Source organism: Heptranchias perlo, chromosome 16 (assembly GCF_035084215.1).
Source record: "Heptranchias perlo isolate sHepPer1 chromosome 16, sHepPer1.hap1, whole genome shotgun sequence".
Lineage (NCBI taxonomy): Eukaryota > Metazoa > Chordata > Chondrichthyes > Hexanchiformes > Hexanchidae > Heptranchias > Heptranchias perlo.
This window is the reverse complement of record NC_090340.1, coordinates 10273608-10290930: the sequence shown is the minus strand read 5'-3', so window position 1 is coordinate 10290930 and position 17323 is coordinate 10273608. Positions and strand designations below refer to the sequence as shown.

Sequence of the window (17323 nt, the reverse complement as noted above, 5' to 3'; positions counted from 1 at the left end):
ATACACAGGAACATTTTTCTATGATGCGACTCGGATGCGGCCTGAGCTTTACCTGTAGGTGGCAGTGTTGAATAACACTATTTGGCTCGACAGCGATCTCCCCGTCCAGGAGGCTATTGATGACAGAACAGTTCTCGTTCAGCAGAGCAGGGTGCTTAAAAAAAACAAAGAAGTCGTGGAAGATATAAATTTAATCTTTTTGTTTTGCATCAAACTGAACGCTTTAAACTATACAATGAATCCCAAGTACATTTTGGATTTTAGCAGATCAATATCAACAACAACAACTTGCATTTATATAGCACCTTTAACGTAGTAAAACATCCCAAGGCGCCAATGGTGGAGCGACATCAGACCAATCCTGGTGGGTGGGTGGGGGAAAATTTTTAGTCGCTGTCCGAGTGTGGGACAGCCCAGCCTCCATGACTTTCCTTTCCTTTGACGGGGAGAAAGAGGGAGGCTGAGAATTACCAGCGACCCTGAGGTGAGAGGGCAGGAGGTTGCAAAGTCACCCAGGAACCGCTGACCGAATGTGGGGGAGTTTTTGGATTTGTTGTATATTGAAGCTGATGCAAAAATCTTAAACAAAAAATGCTCAACTTTCGTTTGGTTAATTTCATTCGAGGAATAAACCAGGTGATGATTTTGTTATCAGTCTGCAATGACAATACTGAGACAGGACTTGTCCCCATTGGGAAGGAGGGACGATCGAAGGACTGATCACCCTAGGCTTCTATACAGCAATGCTGGCAGAGGTGCTCAGCTCAGTCTAAGTCAAAGGTGGGGCATTGGAGACTGCAAACTTAGTGCAGACCGATCAGGATTAGGAATTTGGGACCTTCCGCTCTGTAAATGTCACTCCATTCTTTAAGAAGGAAGGGAAGGAGAAACCAGAAAACTACAGATCTGTCAGTTTAACATCAGTTGTGGGGAGGTTACTCGAATCTATCATCAGGGACAGAGTGACTGAGCACTTGGGCAAGTATCAGCTGATCAAAGAGAGTCAGCATGGATTTGTGATGGGTAGGTCATGTCTGACTCATCTTGTTGAATTGTTTGAGGAGATCACTAACAAGGTGGATAGGGGAGTGTCGATGGATGTTGTCTATGTGGACTTCCAGAAAGCTTTTGACAAGAGATTATTGGCAAAAATGAGAGCGCATAGAATTGGAGGTAATCTTGTGACATGAGTTGGTAATTGGTTGGGAGGTTGGGGGCAGAGAGTAGGGATAAAGGGAACATTCTCTGATTGGTAGAATGTGACAAGTGGTGTTCCTCAGGGATCTGTACTGGGGTCTCAGCTTTTCACCATATATATTAGTGACTTGGATGAAGAAATAGATTTCTATATCCAAGTTTGCTAATGACACTAAATTAAGAGGCACATTAAGTTCTGTAGATGGGAGCAGGAAGTTACAAAGAGACACAGACAGATTAAGTGAGTGAGCAAAACTATGGCAGATGGAGTTCAATGTGGGGAAGTGAGAGATCATCCAAATTGGATCCAAGAAAGACAAATCGGAATATTTTCTTAATGGTGAGAGACTCAGAGCTGTGGAGGAGCAAAGGGATTATGGAAATTTAGTGCACAGGTGCAAAAAGTAATCTAAAAGACTAATGGAATGTCGGCCTTTATCTCAAGAGGGCTGGAGTACAAAATTGAGGAGGTTATGCTTCAGTTGTACAGAGCCTTGGTCAGGTTCCATCTGGAGTACTGCATTCAGTTTTGGACACCGAACCTCAGGAAAGATATATTGGCCTTAGAGGGGGTGCATCGCAAATTGACCAGAACGATTCCAGGGCTGATAGGGTTCAATGAAGTAGGGAGGGAGGAGGCACGTGTGGAACATAAACAACGGCATGGAACTGATGGGCCGAATGGCATGTTTTTGTGCTGCACATTCGATGTAATTCTATGTAAAATTATGAGGACGGGTTGTATAAACTTAGTTTGTATTCCTATGAGTTTAGAAGACTGTAGATGATTGAATTGAAGTGTTTAAAATAATAAAGGGATTCGATAAGGTAGATACAGAGAAGCTTTTTCCTCTGGTAGGGAAATCAAGAACAAGGGGGCACAATCTTAAAATTAGAGCCAGGCCATCTAGGAGTGAAATCAAGAAGCACATTTTCACATAAAGAGCAGTGGAAATCTGGAACAGTCTCCCACAAAAGGCTGTGGATGTTGGGACAATTGGAGCTTTCAAGACTGAAATCAATAGATTTTTGTTAGGTAAGGGTATCAAGGGACATGGATTAAAGGTGGGTAAATGGAGTTGAGGTACAGATCAGCCATGATCTAATTGAATGGCGGAACAGGCTCGAGGGGCTGAATGGCCTCCTCTTGTTCCTACGGCCCAGTACCACACCGTGTGGGACATCTACTCACTGAGCTGTAGGGGGAGGTGGAATGTTGGATCGCGAGTTTTGACTATTTACCCCATTAGCAGAAGTTACCTGCGCTGATGCCAGAGGGTGAATGGGAGGGAGGGAGAGAGGAGTCTATGTAGCTGTAACATTGACAGGTGCTGTAGTATAGAGGTGGGTGTTACCTACAGTCAGCTCCGAGTGTGCAATGTGACGGTCCACGAAACAGCTGGACACGCTCCCCCTCCGGGTCAGGTTCCGTATGTGATCATCTGCCGACAAGCTCATGTAGTCGTGGCAACCATCAGCTATATAGGCTGCAAAGCACAACAAACATCATTACCATGTGAGCCGTGGCTCAGTGGGACAGCACTCTCACCTCTGAGTCAGAAGGTTGTGGGTTCAAGAACTCCAGAGACTTGAGCCCATAATCTAGGTTGACACTTCAGTGCAGGCATGAGGGAATGCAACACTGTCGGAGGTGCCGTCTTTTGGATGAGACGTTAAACCGAGGCCCTGTCTGCCCTCTCAGGTGGACGTAAAACATCCCATGGCACTATTTCGAAGAGAGCAGGGGAGTTCTCCCCGGTGTCTTGGCCAATATTTATCCCTCAATCAAAATCACTAAAACAGATTATCTGGTCATTATTAAATTAATGTTTGTGGGATCTTGCTCTGCGCAAATTGGCTGCCGCATTTTTACAACAGTGACTACACTTCAAAAGTACTTCATTGGCTGCGAAGCACTTTGGGACATCCGACATTGTGAAAGACGCTGTATGTAAGTTCGTTCTTTTTTTTCTTTCACATGTGTGGCAGCCAGAATTTAAAATACCAGTGGATGAAGGCACTGCCCAGGGTAGACCAGAACCACATAGACTGGGACAGGCCCAGGGTGAACCAGAACTGCACAGACTAGAATAGGCCCAGGGTGGACCAGAACCACATAGACTGGGACAGGCCCAGGGTGAACCAGAACTACACAGACTAGAATAGGCCCAGGGTGAACCAGAACTACACAGACTAGAATAGGCCCAGGGTGGACCAGAACCACACAGACAAGAATAGGCCCAGGGTGGACCAGAACCACACAGACTAGAATAGGCCCAGAGTGGACCAGAACAGGCCCAGGGTGAACCAGAACTACACAGACTAGAATAGGCCCAGGGTGGACCAGAACCACACAGACAAGAATAGGCCCAGGGTGGACCAGAACCACACAGACTAGAATAGGCCCAGAGTGGACCAGAACAGGCCCAGGGTGGACCAGAACTACACAGACTAGAATAGGCCCAGGGTGAACCAGACCTACACAGACTAGAATAGGCCCAGGGTGGACCAGAACCACACAGACAAGAATAGGCCCAGGGTGGACCAGAACCACACAGACTAGAATAGGCCCAGAGTGGACCAGAACAGGCCCAGGGTGAACCAGAACTACACAGACTAGAATAGGCCCAGGGTGGACCAGAACTACACAGACTAGAATAGGCCCAGGGTGGACCAGAACCACACAGACTAGAATAGGCCCAGAGTGGACCAGAACAGGCCCAGGGTGGACCAGAACTACACAGACTAGAATAGGCCCAGGGTGGACCAGAACTACACAGACTAGAATAGGCCCAGGGTGGACCAGAACTACACAGACTAGAATAGGCCCAGGGTGGACCAGAACTACACAGACTAGAATAGGCCCAGGGTGGACCAGAACCACACAGACTAGAATAGGCCCAGGGTGGACCAGAACCACACAGACTAGAATAGGCCCAGGGTGGACCAGAACTACACAGACTAGAATAGGCCCAGGGTGGACCAGAACTACACAGACTAGAATAGGCCCAGGGTGGACCAGAACTACACAGATTAGAATAGGCCCAGGGTGGACCTGAACCTGGACCAGGGATCGGTGATAAAAGGAGGAGTGAGAGAGGAGACCGAGAGCGGAGTGCGGGATTGGCGATAAAAGGAGAGAGGTGATAAGAAGTGACGTTAGCACAAGGAAAAGAGCTGATTGGTGAGTAGCTGGTGAGTGTTTTTTTTTTAAGTCTTTAACTTTATTTTTGTTAAGTTTAGTTAATAATATAATAAATCAAGGCATGGCAGGGCAGCTCAGTCCCGTTGAATGCAAATCCTGTGCCTTGTGGGAACTCCAGGACGCTTCCCGTGTCCTGGACAACCACAGGTGCAGGAAGTGTTGCCAGCTGGAGAAGCTCGAGCTACGGGTTTCGGAGCTTGAGCAACGGCTGGAGTCACTGCAGGGCATCCGCGGGGTTGGAGAGTTTCGTGGATAGCACGTTTCAGGAGTTGGTTACCCTGCAGCTTAAGAGAGTGCAGGTAGAGCGAGACTGGGTGACCGCCAGACAGACAAGGAGGACCAGGCAGGTAGTGCAGGAGAGCCCCCTGAGGGTATTGCACTCTCTAACCGGTAGTGAGGGAGAGGGTTCCCCTGGGGAGGGCAGCCAGAGCCAAGTCCACAGCACCATGGGTGGCTCAGCTGTACAGGGGGGGAGGAGAAAGGTCAGGAGAGCAATAGTGATAGGGGATTCAATAGTTAGGGGAACAGACAGGCGTTTCTGTGGCTGCAAACGTGATTCCAGGATGGTACGTTGCCTCCCTGGTGCCAGGGTCAAGGATGTCACTGAGCGACTGCAGAACATTCTGAAGGGGGAGAGTGAACAGCCAGAGGTCGTGGTCCATATCGGTACCAACGACATAGGTAGAAAGAGGGATGAAGTCCTGCAGACAGATTTTAGGGAGCTAGGAAAGAGATTAAAAAGCAGGACCTCAAAGGTCGTAATCTCCAGATTACTCTTAGTGCGAGTGAGTATAGAAATAGGAGGATAGAGCAGGTGAATGCATGGCTGGAGAGATGGTGCAGGAGGGAGGGTTTTAGATTCCTGAGGCATTGGGACCAATTCTGGGGGAAGTGGGACCTGTATAGGCCGGACGAGTTGCACCTCAACAGAGCTGGGACCAATGTCCTTGTGGGGAGTTTCGCTAGTGCTGTGGGGGAGGGTTTAAATTAATTTGGCAGGGGGATGGGCACCAGGATGTAGCATTGGAAAGGAGAAACAAGGGGCACAAAGGATCGGGGAAGGAAGATAGCACTAGAGTAAGAAATAGTACGGTATTAGGCGGGATCAGACTAAGAGAGAATACAAGAAGGTCTAAGATAGGTTTACAGTCCATGTGTAGTAAACACACGAAGTGTAGTAAACAAGGTCAGTGAGCTGCAGGCACAATTAGCCACATGGGAATATGATGTTGTGGCGATAAGGGAGACCTGGCTCAAAAAAGGGCAGGATTGGGTACCAGGAGGAGGTAGCGGAGATACTGAATGGGCTAAAAATTGATAAAGAGGAGGTACTAGAAAGGCTAGGTATACTTAAAGTAAATAAAGTCACCCGGTCCGGATGGGATGCATTCTAGGTTGCTGAGGGAAGTAAGGGTGGAAATTGCGGAGGTACTGGCCATAATCTTCCAAACATCCTTAGATACGGGGGGTGGTGCCCGAGGATTGGAGAATTGCAAATGTTAAATTCTTGTTCAAAAAAGGGTGCAAGGATAAACCCAGCAACTATAGGCCAGTCAGTTTAACCTCAGCAGTGGGGAAACTTTTAGAAACGATAATCCGGGACAAAATTAACAGTCACTTGGACAAGTGTGGATTAATTAAGGAAAGCCAGCACGGATTTTGTTAAAGGCAAATCATGTTAAACCAACTTGATTGAATTTCTTGATGAGGTAACAGAGAGGGTCGATGAAGGAAATGCATTTGATGTGGTGTATATGGACTTTCAAAAGATGTTTAATAAAGTGGCGCATAATAGGCTGGTCAGCAAACTTGAAGCCCATGGAATAAAGGGGGCAGTAGCAGCACGGATACGAAATTGGCTAAGTGACAGGAAACAGAGAGGAGTGGTGAACGGTTGTTTTTCGGACTGGAAGGAGGTGTACAGTGGTTCCCAGGGGTCGGTGGTGGGACCACTACTTTTTTTGATATATATTAATGACTTGGGCTTGGGTGTACAGGGCACAATTTCAAAATTTGCAGATGACACAAAACTTGGAAGTGTAGTGAACAGTGAGGAGGATAGTGATAGACTTCAATAAGCCATAGACAGGCTGGTGGAATGGGCGGACACGTGGCAGATGAAATTCAACGCAGAAAAGTGTGAAGTGATACATTTCGGTAGGAAGAACGAAGAGAGGCAATATAATTTGAAGGGTACAATTCTAAAAGGGGTACAGGAACAAAGAGATCTGGAGGTATATGTGCACAAATCGTTGAAGTTGGCAGGGCAGGTTAAGAAAGTGGTTAAGAAAGCATACGGGATCCTGGGCTTTATAAATAGAGGCATAGAATACAAAAGCAAGGAAGTTATGATGAACCTTTATAAAACACTGGTTCGGCCACAACTGGAGTATTGTGTCCAGTTCTGGGCACCACACTTTAGGAAGGTATTGCTGCAGTTATATAAGGTATTGGTGAGACCGCACCTGGAATACTGCATACAGTTTTGGTCTCCATACTTAAGAAAAGACATACTTGCTCTCGAGGCAGGACAAAGAAGGTTCACTCGGTTAATCCCGGGGATGAGGGGGTGGACATATGAGGAGAGGTTGAGTAGATTGGGACTCTACTCATTGGAGTTCAGAAGAATGAGAGGCGATCTTATTGAAACATATAAGATTGTGAAGGGGCTTGATCGGGTGGATGCGGTAAGGATGTTCCCAAGGATGGGTGAAACTAGAACTAGGGGGCATAATCTTAGAATAAGGGGCTGCTCTTTCAAAACTGAGATGAGGAGAAACTTCTTCACTCAGAGGGTGGTAGGTCTGTGGAATTTGCTGCCCCAGGAAGCTGTGGAAGCTACATCATTAAATAAATTTAAAACAGAAATAGACAGTTTCCTAGAAGTAAAGGGAATTAGGGGTTACGGGGAGCGGGCAGGAAATTGGACATGAATTTAGATTTGAGGTTAGGATCAGATCAGCCATGATCTTATTGAATGGCGGAGCAGGCTCGAGGGGCCGATTGGCCTACTCCTGCTCCTATTTCTTATGTTCTTGTGTGAAGGTTAGAGGGTTCAGAAAAGATTTACTAGAATGATTCCAGGGATGAGGGACATCGGTTACACGGATAGACTGGAGAAGCTGGGGTTGTTCTCCTTGGAACAGAGAAGGTTGAGAGGAGATTTGATAGAGGTATTCAAAATCATGAAGGGTCTAGACAGAGTAGATAGAGTAGAAACTGTTCCCATGGGCAGAAGGGTCAAGAACCAGAGGACGTAGATTTAAGGTGATTGGCAAAAGAACCAAAGACGACATGAGGAAAAACTTTTTTACACAGCGAGTGGTTATGATCTGGAATGCACTGCCAGAGTGGGTGGTGGAGGCAGATTCAATCATGGCCTTCGAAAGGGAATTGGATAAGTACTTGAAGGAAAAAAAATTTGGAAGGCTACAGGGATAGGGTGGGGAGTGAAACTAGCTGGATTGCTCTTGCAGAGAGCCGGCACGCACTCTTCAGGCCGAATGGCCTCCTTCCGTGCTGTAACCATTCTATGATTCTAACCACACAGACTAGAACAGACCCAGGGTGGACCAGAACCACACAGACTGGGACAGGCCCAGGGTGGACCAGAACCACACAGACTCGGACAGACCCAGGGTGGACCAGAACCACACAGACTGGGACAGGCCCAGGGTGGACCAGAACCACATAGACTGGGACAGGCCCAGGGTGGACCAGAACCACACAGACTGGGACAGGCCCAGGGTGGACCAGAACCACACAGACTGGGACAGGCCCAGGGTGGACCAGAACCACACAGACTAGAACAGACCCAGGGTGGACCAGAACCACACAGACTGGGACAGGCCCAGGGTGGACCAGAACCACACAGACTAGAACAGACCCAGGGTGGACCAGAACCACACAGACTGGGACAGGCCCAGGGTGGACCAGAACCACACAGACTCGGACAGACCCAGGGTGGACCAGAACCACACAGACTGGGACAGGCCCAGGGTGGACCAGAACCACACAGACTGGGACAGGCCCAGGGTGGACCAGAACCACACAGACTGGGACAGGCCCAGGGTGGACCAGAACCACACAGACTGGGACAGGCCCAGGGTGGACCAGAACCACACAGGGTTTGAGCATTGGTTATTATTTTGTTTGCTATATTTGACCTCAGTGCCACTGGGCTGGAGATGGGCAAACCAGTCAGGGTTCCTGCTCTGGATCAAGCAGCAGAGTGGATATGGACAACCAGGTCTTACTGCCCAGATTGTGAGAGGGTTTTCAGAGGCATGGAGAGGACAGACTGGAATAGACTGGATGTTGGGCGGTTCTTTTCCCAGAGAGTGGTGAGCCTCAGGAATGCGTTGCCGGCTGGTGTGGTGGGTGCTGACTCTCTGCCTTCAAGAGGGAGCTGGACCGGTTCTTGACTGGGGCAGAGATTAAATCATATAGAAGTTAAGTGGATTAATGGTTAATGTGCACATGGTCAATGCATTCTCCTGGACTGGTTTTGATCGTATGGAGAAGAATTTTCCAGAGTATTTTTTCCTCTTTTGGTCCTGGGTTTTTTTATTCTGTTTTTTTTTGCCTTTCCCAGGAGACTACATGGCTGCTGAGGGGAGGTAGGACGTGTCTGGTCAGGATGCTCCAGCCTTCACCAGTGTGGGGCAGGCTTGATGGACCAGCTGGTCTATTCCTGCCCATCATTTTCGTACGTTCGTATCGAACGGAGGAGAAAAAAGAAGAGGAAAGTCAGCTCTCCTCCGCCTCCTACTGGTCGGATCAAGAGCAGCACCGTCATGGGTATAGTAGCGAGTCACTCGCACACGCTTTCCATCGGGGAACCTCAAATGGTGCATGTGTGGTGGGGGGGTGGTGGGGATCCTAAAGAAATTGTAGAAAGGAGGGGCATAATTATACATAGGAACTCCTCACTGTAAATTGCCCGTGTGCCATACCTCAAACACACGAGGCATGAGCCCGACCTTCACTCACCCATGGTGACGGGAATGCCTCGGAGTTCCTGCCACAGCACGGCTCTGGCACTCCTTACGATGGCTGTGTCACTACCGTCAGCCGCAGTGGGGTTCGCGATGTCGCTGCTCTGCAGAACCCTACTCGCTCTGTTCACAAAGATGTCCTCACGAGTGTGGCGTGCCATGCAGAGCAAGATGTCGAAGAAAATGGATAGCTGTCAGGGGGGGAAGGGATGTGTAGCAAACAGTAGAGGCACGATTAATAGTCGTCTGTTACCCTGTCGCGGCATAAACCCTTTTACATTATACACCGAAGCCCTATACAGCTGCGATATCCTCTCCTGAAGACATGGACTCACGCTGGGGTACAAAGGTGCTGGTTGCCCTCTGTTACTCTGTGCCCCCATTCTTCACCCTTGTCTAGACCCTGCAACAGGGCGTCAAGAACTGCTCAGTCCCTGCAGCCTCCTCAGCAGTGGCTCAAATGAGTCAGAAGATTGTGGGTTCGAGTCCCACTCCAGAGACTCGAGCACATAATCCGGGCTGACACTCCAGTGCAGTACTGAGGGACTGCTACACTGTCGGAGGTGCCGTCTTTCAGATGTCAAACTGAGGCCCCGTCCGCTCTTTCAGGTGGACACAAGAACATCTCACCCAGTGTACACCCTGTACAGGAGTTGACATCATCACGTGGCCAAAACACAGTTTTGTAATTTATTTGTTCATAGGTTGTGGGTGACAATGGCAAGGCCAGCATTTATTGCCCATTCCTAGTTGCCCTGAGAAGATGGAGGTGGACTGCCATCTTGAACTGCTGCAGTCTGTGTGGTGATAAAGACACTCCATGAACTGGGCCCCTGTGATTTCAACAGTACCTGAACAGGACGAGATCCTGAGTCCAGACCCATATAGGTGCAAGCATCCAGTGGAGGAGTGACGTGTGTAGCCAGGAGTTTCTCAGCAGTCTCCGATGAGAAGAACACAATGCCTGAGACCTGGGGGAACATGGAACAGCCATTTACAGAAATGAGGCGTTATTTTTTTAAAAAATTGCAGCTTCTCAGAGTCTGAGCAATTTATGTGTGTCTTGGTTGCACTTTCTCCCCTTTCCCCCGTCCGATGGCGTTCACTCATCATGATGTCTGGTTCCTTAGTGACTGGTTTCTCTCCAGTACTGGTCGCAAGCAGCCATTCTTCACCTGTAGACTACTGGGGATTGACCTGCCTTTCAACCATGGGGGGAGGATCAACGCTGTCCTAACTTGGGAGGCAGAGTGGACACCATGGGGAGAAGCAGCTGACACTGCTCCATGATGTGAGGGTTGGTGTCATTTGGAGGAGGGGGCACCCTGCAATAAACAGCACTCTCAGATTAGAACGGAGGTGACGGAGCACATAAGTGCTGTCCCAGCTGCGACCCGAACTTGGGAGCAGGTTAGGAAGACATTTCCTGGGCTGTAAAAGGCTGTCAAGTAAGTGTGCGAACATACGACAACGTCCGTGCAAAGCATTGTTACTAATCTGCACCGTGGACTTGATCCCACCATAACAGAAGGAGCAGGCAGTGGACTCTGCAACTGTTTGTCTCTCTAAATGCACAGGCTGCTCATGTACTCCATGGCACTGTGAACAGGAGTCGCATCTAAGTGCTGACAGTGTCATCCTTTAACTGGGGCCAACAATCTCAGCACAAAGCTCATTATTGCTTCACGTTCACACGGCCACATGATGTGGTCACATTTCTCCTTCCAACACATTTTATATCGGCTCATGGGAGAATTCTGCACATAACAAAATGCTCTTTTGTTAAGATTCTTAAATATCTATATTTAAAGTTTCTAACTATCTAACGGCTACTGTACTTAGATACAAAATAGAGCATTCATTTATTATCCATCAAGATGTTTGTTCAGAGGCCCCACCAATATATATATATATATATATCTTGGTTTAGACTTGAAGTCATACAAGGGTAGAAATTACAATTAAGAACAGCAAATGCTGGAAACACTCAGCAGGTCAGGCAGCATCTATGGAGAGAAACAGAATCAACGTCTCAGGTCGATGTTAATTCTGTTTCTCTTCATAGATGCTGCCTGACCTGCTGAGTATTTCCAGCATTTGCTGTTTTTATTTCAGATTGCCGGCATCCGCAGTATTTTGCTTTTGCTTTAGAAATTACGATTGATGTTCTCACACAAATGCTTAATGCACTTGCACCAACGACTCCCCATGAGAAGCAGCTGCAGTGTGTCCACAAGCTCTGCCTTGAACCTTCCTGGGTTGGGGGGTGGGGTGGGGTGGCTGGTATCTGGGGAAAGGCAAAGTTTTCTTAGGTCATCTCTACATCTTGCAGTTTTCACCTTGACTGGTATGTATATGCCCTTACTAAGGGCATATACGTACCAGAAGCAAGAGTGCGGACATGTTGGGTGAAGGCTTGGCTGGATCTTAATGGACAGCACCCTTCTTCTTGTAAAGCTCTTCGATGTACAGATGATGGTGCATTATGTTGGCCCTTTCCAAAACTCCAGTTTATTCCTCCTCAATGCTGAGAGACCGGGTAAGGATTCAGTGGGCATACGACAGAGGGGACTGGAGATGACGTACAGAGAGTGATTCAACTGTATGTCAATAATTCTTCTTCAAATCACTCCTAGCAAATATAGGTCACCAGTATTTTGTAGGTGCGTACACAAATGAAAGAGCAGTGATACAGAGAGTGGGGGTATTGGCATCATAGGTAGTCCCTGCAATGGTAATGGTGGGTCAGTCAAGTTTCACAGCAAAATTCACTGCTGAATCTGATCGCTAGAGAATTACTCAGAGGTGAAGGTTCAGGCTTCTGTTACTGAACTGGAAAATTATCCCCCTTGTTTGTGGATTAGGTTTCAGATGCCTCTTCTCAAATAATGTTTAATTCCCCCACAGGTTTGCAGTTAAAACTTTATATAAAAGTCTTTCAAAGTACTACCTTGATGAGCAAGACACACAACAACAACAACATCAACATGCATTTATATAGTGGTTTTAACGTAGTAAAATGTCTCAAGGCGCTTCACAGGAGCATTATCAGACGTAAGTTTGACACTGAGCCACATAAGGAGATGTTAGGACAGGTGAGCAAGAGGTAGTTTTTAAGGAGCGCCTTAAAGGAGGGGAGAGAGAGGTAGAGAGGCGGAAAGATTTAGGGAGGGAATTCCAGAGCTTAGGGCCTGGGCAGCTGAAGGCACGGCCGCCAATGGTGGGGTGATCAAAATTGGGAATGCGTAGAATTGGAGCAGTGCGGAGATCTCGGACTAAGGACTAAGTTACGGAGATAGGGAGGGGCGAGGCCATGGAGAGATTTGAAAACAAGAATGAGAATTTTAAAATCGAGGGGTTGCTGCACCAGTAGATTTTATGAAATGCCACTCCCAGCAGTGCCCAGCATGGCAAAGGCAGGGCCACTATAATTGGTATCAGCACCCCTCCCGGAAAGTACACAAGCGTGGACGTCAGGTAAGGAGATCTGGCATGTCTTTGATGCCCTCCAAAGTTAAATAGCTTGCTGACCATCGATGCCGCACGTGGAGAAGGGCCACTCGGCCAAGGTACTGAAGGGCAGTTGATACCTGTGGAAACCTTCGCCAGGAACAGTCATCACTTTCAGGGAAGAAAGGAAGAAAAACAAAGGCAAAGCAAAAAATAAATACATCCGCAATCAGAGTGAGAACTTCAGAGACTATCCCTAACACTGCAAGCGGGAAGTGTGACCAAGAGGATAAGAAGCTCCTCCTACATACCAGAGGAACTCTGCCGTCCTGCTGCGCACATTCCTTTATCCTCTCTTCCGTTCCTTTGTAGATGATATCACAGACGTAACCCTGGGAAGACAAGTGGAAACCATCACAACACCTCCCAGCCACAGACACTCGAGCACAGGAGCTGCTTTAATGCTGGCGCCACTTTACTTTGGATTGCGGGAGACCTTGGCCCAGCTCCCGCTGTTTGTGCTGCGAAATCTGGCTCCCGTACCCCGGCAAGGAAAACTGGGTTCGAGAGTCTGGTGCAGGGATAAGGAGGCATCATAAATAAAGAAAAAAGACTTGCATTTACATAGTGCTTTTCACGACCTCAGGGTGTCCCACAGCGCTTTACAGCCAATGAAGCACTTCTAAATTGTAGTCATTGTTGTAATGTAGGAAATGCGGCAGCCAGTATGCACACAGCAAGATCCCACAAACAGCAATGTGTTATTAACCAGATCATCTGTTTTTTTTTAGTGATGTTGGTTGAGGGATCAATATTGGCCAGGACTCCAGGGAGAACTCCCCTGCTCTTCCTCGAATAGTTCCACAGGATCTTTTATGGCCACCTGAGAGTGGCAGATGGGGCCTTGGTTTAACGTCTCATCCAAAACTTGGCACCACCAACAGCGCAGCACTCCCTCAGTACTGCACTGGAGTGTCAGCCTGGATTTTGTGCTCAAGTCTCTGGAGCATGGTTTGAACCCACGACGTTTTGACTCAGAGGCGAGAGTGCTACCACTGAGCCACGGCTGACACTTGGATCGTGCCCTGGACGTCTCCCGGTGCTCATTTCCCAAAGAAAAATGGCACCAATAAAAAAAGCATCTCGGGTCATTATTCTGTCTCCAGCAAACCGTAACCGTTCACACCACCTTACGCAACCAGGACATTTCACTGGTTGATTAACAGGTGCTCACTATAAATTTGCTATCTAATATCAGACCAATATGACCAGAACAACAACAACTTGCATTTAAATAGCACCTTTAATGTAGTAAAAATGTCCCACGGTGCTTCACAGGAGCATAATTGGACAAAATTTGACACTGGGCCACATTTCCTCGATGGGATACAGCCCCGCCTGCACCTGCAGTCCTCCAATACATCGCTCAACTGGCCATTCTTCACGTGTGGACCATGACGGCGAGTGTCGCCCGGCTATTCAACCATGAGGATATTACGACCGAGTTTGATCGTATCCCCAGACAACGTTGCACTTTTTAAGCAGGCGTCACTGAATAGTGAGCAGGAACTGGAACGCTAGCTGATTTTTCTCCTTATAGCCCAGGCATGCTGAGGTCAATTATAGCGCTTCTAATGCTATTTTGGCTGAGATCAGTAAACTCAGCACAGATGTATGGATCAGTTACTCAATGGGTAAACTCCCTGAGGCATCAGACAACTAATTTGAAAATTTTTTTTTGAAGTATTCATACAACAAATAAAATATTTATTTGACAGGGGGAGGGGGGACCAGGATGAAGTCTTAGAGAGGAGAAACATGTTGCATAGAGGACTGGGAGAGACAAACAGTATTAGAATAAAGAGTAGTCCAGAAAGAGGAGGGATCAGACAGGGGAGCAATGAAAAGCAGACTAAGGCGGGGTTGGAGTGAATGCTCGTAAATGCACGGAGCGTGATTAATAAGGTTGGTGACTTGCAGGCACAAGTTGCCACAAGGGGTCCTGATATAGTGGCAATAATGGAAACCTGGCTCAAACAAGAACTTATTTCCTCCTATCTCGACTCTTTTTTTCTCCTCTTGTCCAGTCTTTTCCGACCTACATCCGCGACTCTTCTGATGCTCTCTGCCACTTAACAGTTTCCAGTACCTCGGCCCTAACGGTCTCCTTTTCACCATGGATGTCCAGTCCCTCTACACCTCCATCCCCCACCAGGACAGCCTACGGGCCCTCCGCTTCCTCCTTGAACGGAGGCCCAGCCGGTCCCCATCCACCACCACCCTCCTCCACCTGGCTGAACTTGTTCTTACGTTGAACAAGTTCTCCTCCACTCATTCACTCCAAATAAAAGATGTCACTATGGGAACCCGTATGGGTCCCAGCTATGCCTTTCTTTTGGTGGTATACGTGGAACATTCTTTGCTCCAGTCCTACTCAGGTCCCCTCCCTCACCTCTTTTTCCATTAGTTAAATTGATGACTGTTTCGGTGCCGTTTCCTGCTCTCGCCTGAACTGGAAAATTTCATCAACTTTGCTTCCAATTTCCAACCTTCCCTCGCCTTCACATGGTCCATCTCCGATTCTTCCCTTCCATTCCTCGACTTCTCTATCTCCATTTCTGGTGATGGGCTGTTAACCAATATCTATTATAAGCCCACTAACTCCCACAGCTACCTTGATTACACTTCCTCCCACCCCGCTTCATGTAAGGACTCTATTCCCTTCTCCCAGTTTCTCCATCTCTGTTCTGATGATGCCAACTTCCACATCAGTGCTTTTGATGTCTTCCTTTATCCTCAACCGGGGATTCCCCTCCACTGTAGTTGACAGGGCCCTCGACCGTGTCCATCCCATTTCCTGCATTTCTGTCCTCACCCCTTCCCCTCCCTCCCAGAACCATAATAGGGTCCCCCCTTGTTCTCACCTTCCACCCCACCAGCCTCCACATTCAACGGATCATCCTCCCCGATCCTACCACCAAACACATCTTCCCTTCCCCTCTCCTTTCAGCATTCCAAAGGGATCACTCTCACCGTTACACTCTAGTCCACTCTTCCATCACCCCCAACTACTGCTCTCCTCCCCACGGCACCTTCCCGTGCGAGCGCAGGAGATGCAACACCTGCCCTTTCACTTCCTCCCTTCCCATTGTCCAGGTCCTCAAACACTCCTTCCAGGTGAAACAGTGATTTACTTGTACTTCTTTCAATTCAGTATACTGCATTCACTGCTCACGATGCCGTCTCCTCCACACTGGGGAGACCAAACGCAGATTGGGTCATCGCTTTGCTGAACACCTCCGCTCAGTCCACAAGCATGACCTTGATCTTCCGGTCGTTTGCTATTTTAATTTCCCGTCCCACTCCCACTCTGACCTCGGCCTCCTACACTGTTCCAATGAAGCTCAACGGAAGCTCGAGGAACAGCACCTCATCTTTTGTTTAGGCACTTTACAACCTTCTGGACTTAACACTGATATCAATAACTTCAGATCATGACCACTGCTCCCATTTTTTCGGACAGCAGGTGCTGGTAATGGTTCTGCTGTTGTCATTTACAGCTCCTCTCGACCCATCTTTTGTTTCTGTACTTGTCCCATTACCACCCTCCTTGCCTTGCACCATCATCCCTTTTGTCATTTAACCATTTCTGCCCTCCACCCTATCAGAGACCTTCCCTTTTGTTCTTTCCTCCCCTTCCTTACCTCCCCCACATTTTGCCTGGCAAATAAAACCCCAGTTCTGATGAAAGGTCTTCGACCTGAACTGTTAACTCTGTTTCTTTCTCCACAAATGCTGCCTGACTTGCTGAGTATTTCCGGCATTTTCTGTTTTTATTTCAAACAAGGGGAAGATTGGAAACTAAACATTCCCTATTCCTCCTGAATACATTGTAGCCAGGAAAGAAAAAAAGGAGGGGGAAGGGGTTGGCAGTATTGATTAAAAATACCGTTACAGCCCTGGAAAGGGGTCATATGCCTGAGGGTTCAAAGACCCTCTATTTGGTTAGAGTTAAGGAGCAGAAGAGGAGATGGGCCGAATGGCCTACTTCTGTGCTGTAAGAGTCTATGATTCTTGAAGCAGTATTGAGGATTCTTACCTCTTGGTCAATGAGGTAGACGCCATGATTCCTGGCATAACTGACCGTGCCGGGCACAGACACCACTTTAACGCCACTGAATCCTTCCCAGCAAATATCTAGAAAAAGAGCCGCAAAATTCATAGATCATCAACATAACATATTGTCGGTCCAGCAATCAAGATTAAATGCATTTCATCAAACGTATGCAGTAAAGCGATGAAGTTCCTGTCTCAAAAAGTTATGGTGCAGCAGCCGTCATAGGGTATGGGTATGGCACTAAGCCAAACCCCCCGGCAAGTTTTAGGTCTTACACCTGCTACGCGTTGAGTTAGATGATCTTGGCCAAGGCAGTAAATGGGCACCATTGGCCTTGGCGCCCCCTGGGTTACGAAG

The 17323-nt window shown here is 48.0% G+C and overlaps 1 protein-coding gene across 3 annotated transcripts in view; it reads right to left on the bottom strand.

The window, feature by feature from the left end:
- LOC137333482 (L-fucose kinase) overlaps positions 1–17323 on the bottom strand; it is a 319569-nt gene that overhangs the window by 36063 nt on the left and 266183 nt on the right. For all 3 annotated transcript variants that reach the window (XR_010965901.1, XM_067997639.1, XM_067997640.1), the window contains exons 7-12: positions 16949–17046; positions 13161–13241; positions 10251–10370; positions 9395–9590; positions 2557–2684; positions 53–154 (exon numbers count right to left, since the gene is read on the bottom strand). Coding sequence is in view for 2 of the 3 variants with exons in the window: in XM_067997639.1 (XP_067853740.1) it covers positions 53–154; positions 2557–2684; positions 9395–9590; positions 10251–10370; positions 13161–13241; positions 16949–17046 (725 nt within the window). In the remaining variant the exon portion in view is untranslated. The remainder of the gene's footprint in view (positions 1–52; positions 155–2556; positions 2685–9394; positions 9591–10250; positions 10371–13160; positions 13242–16948; positions 17047–17323) is intronic.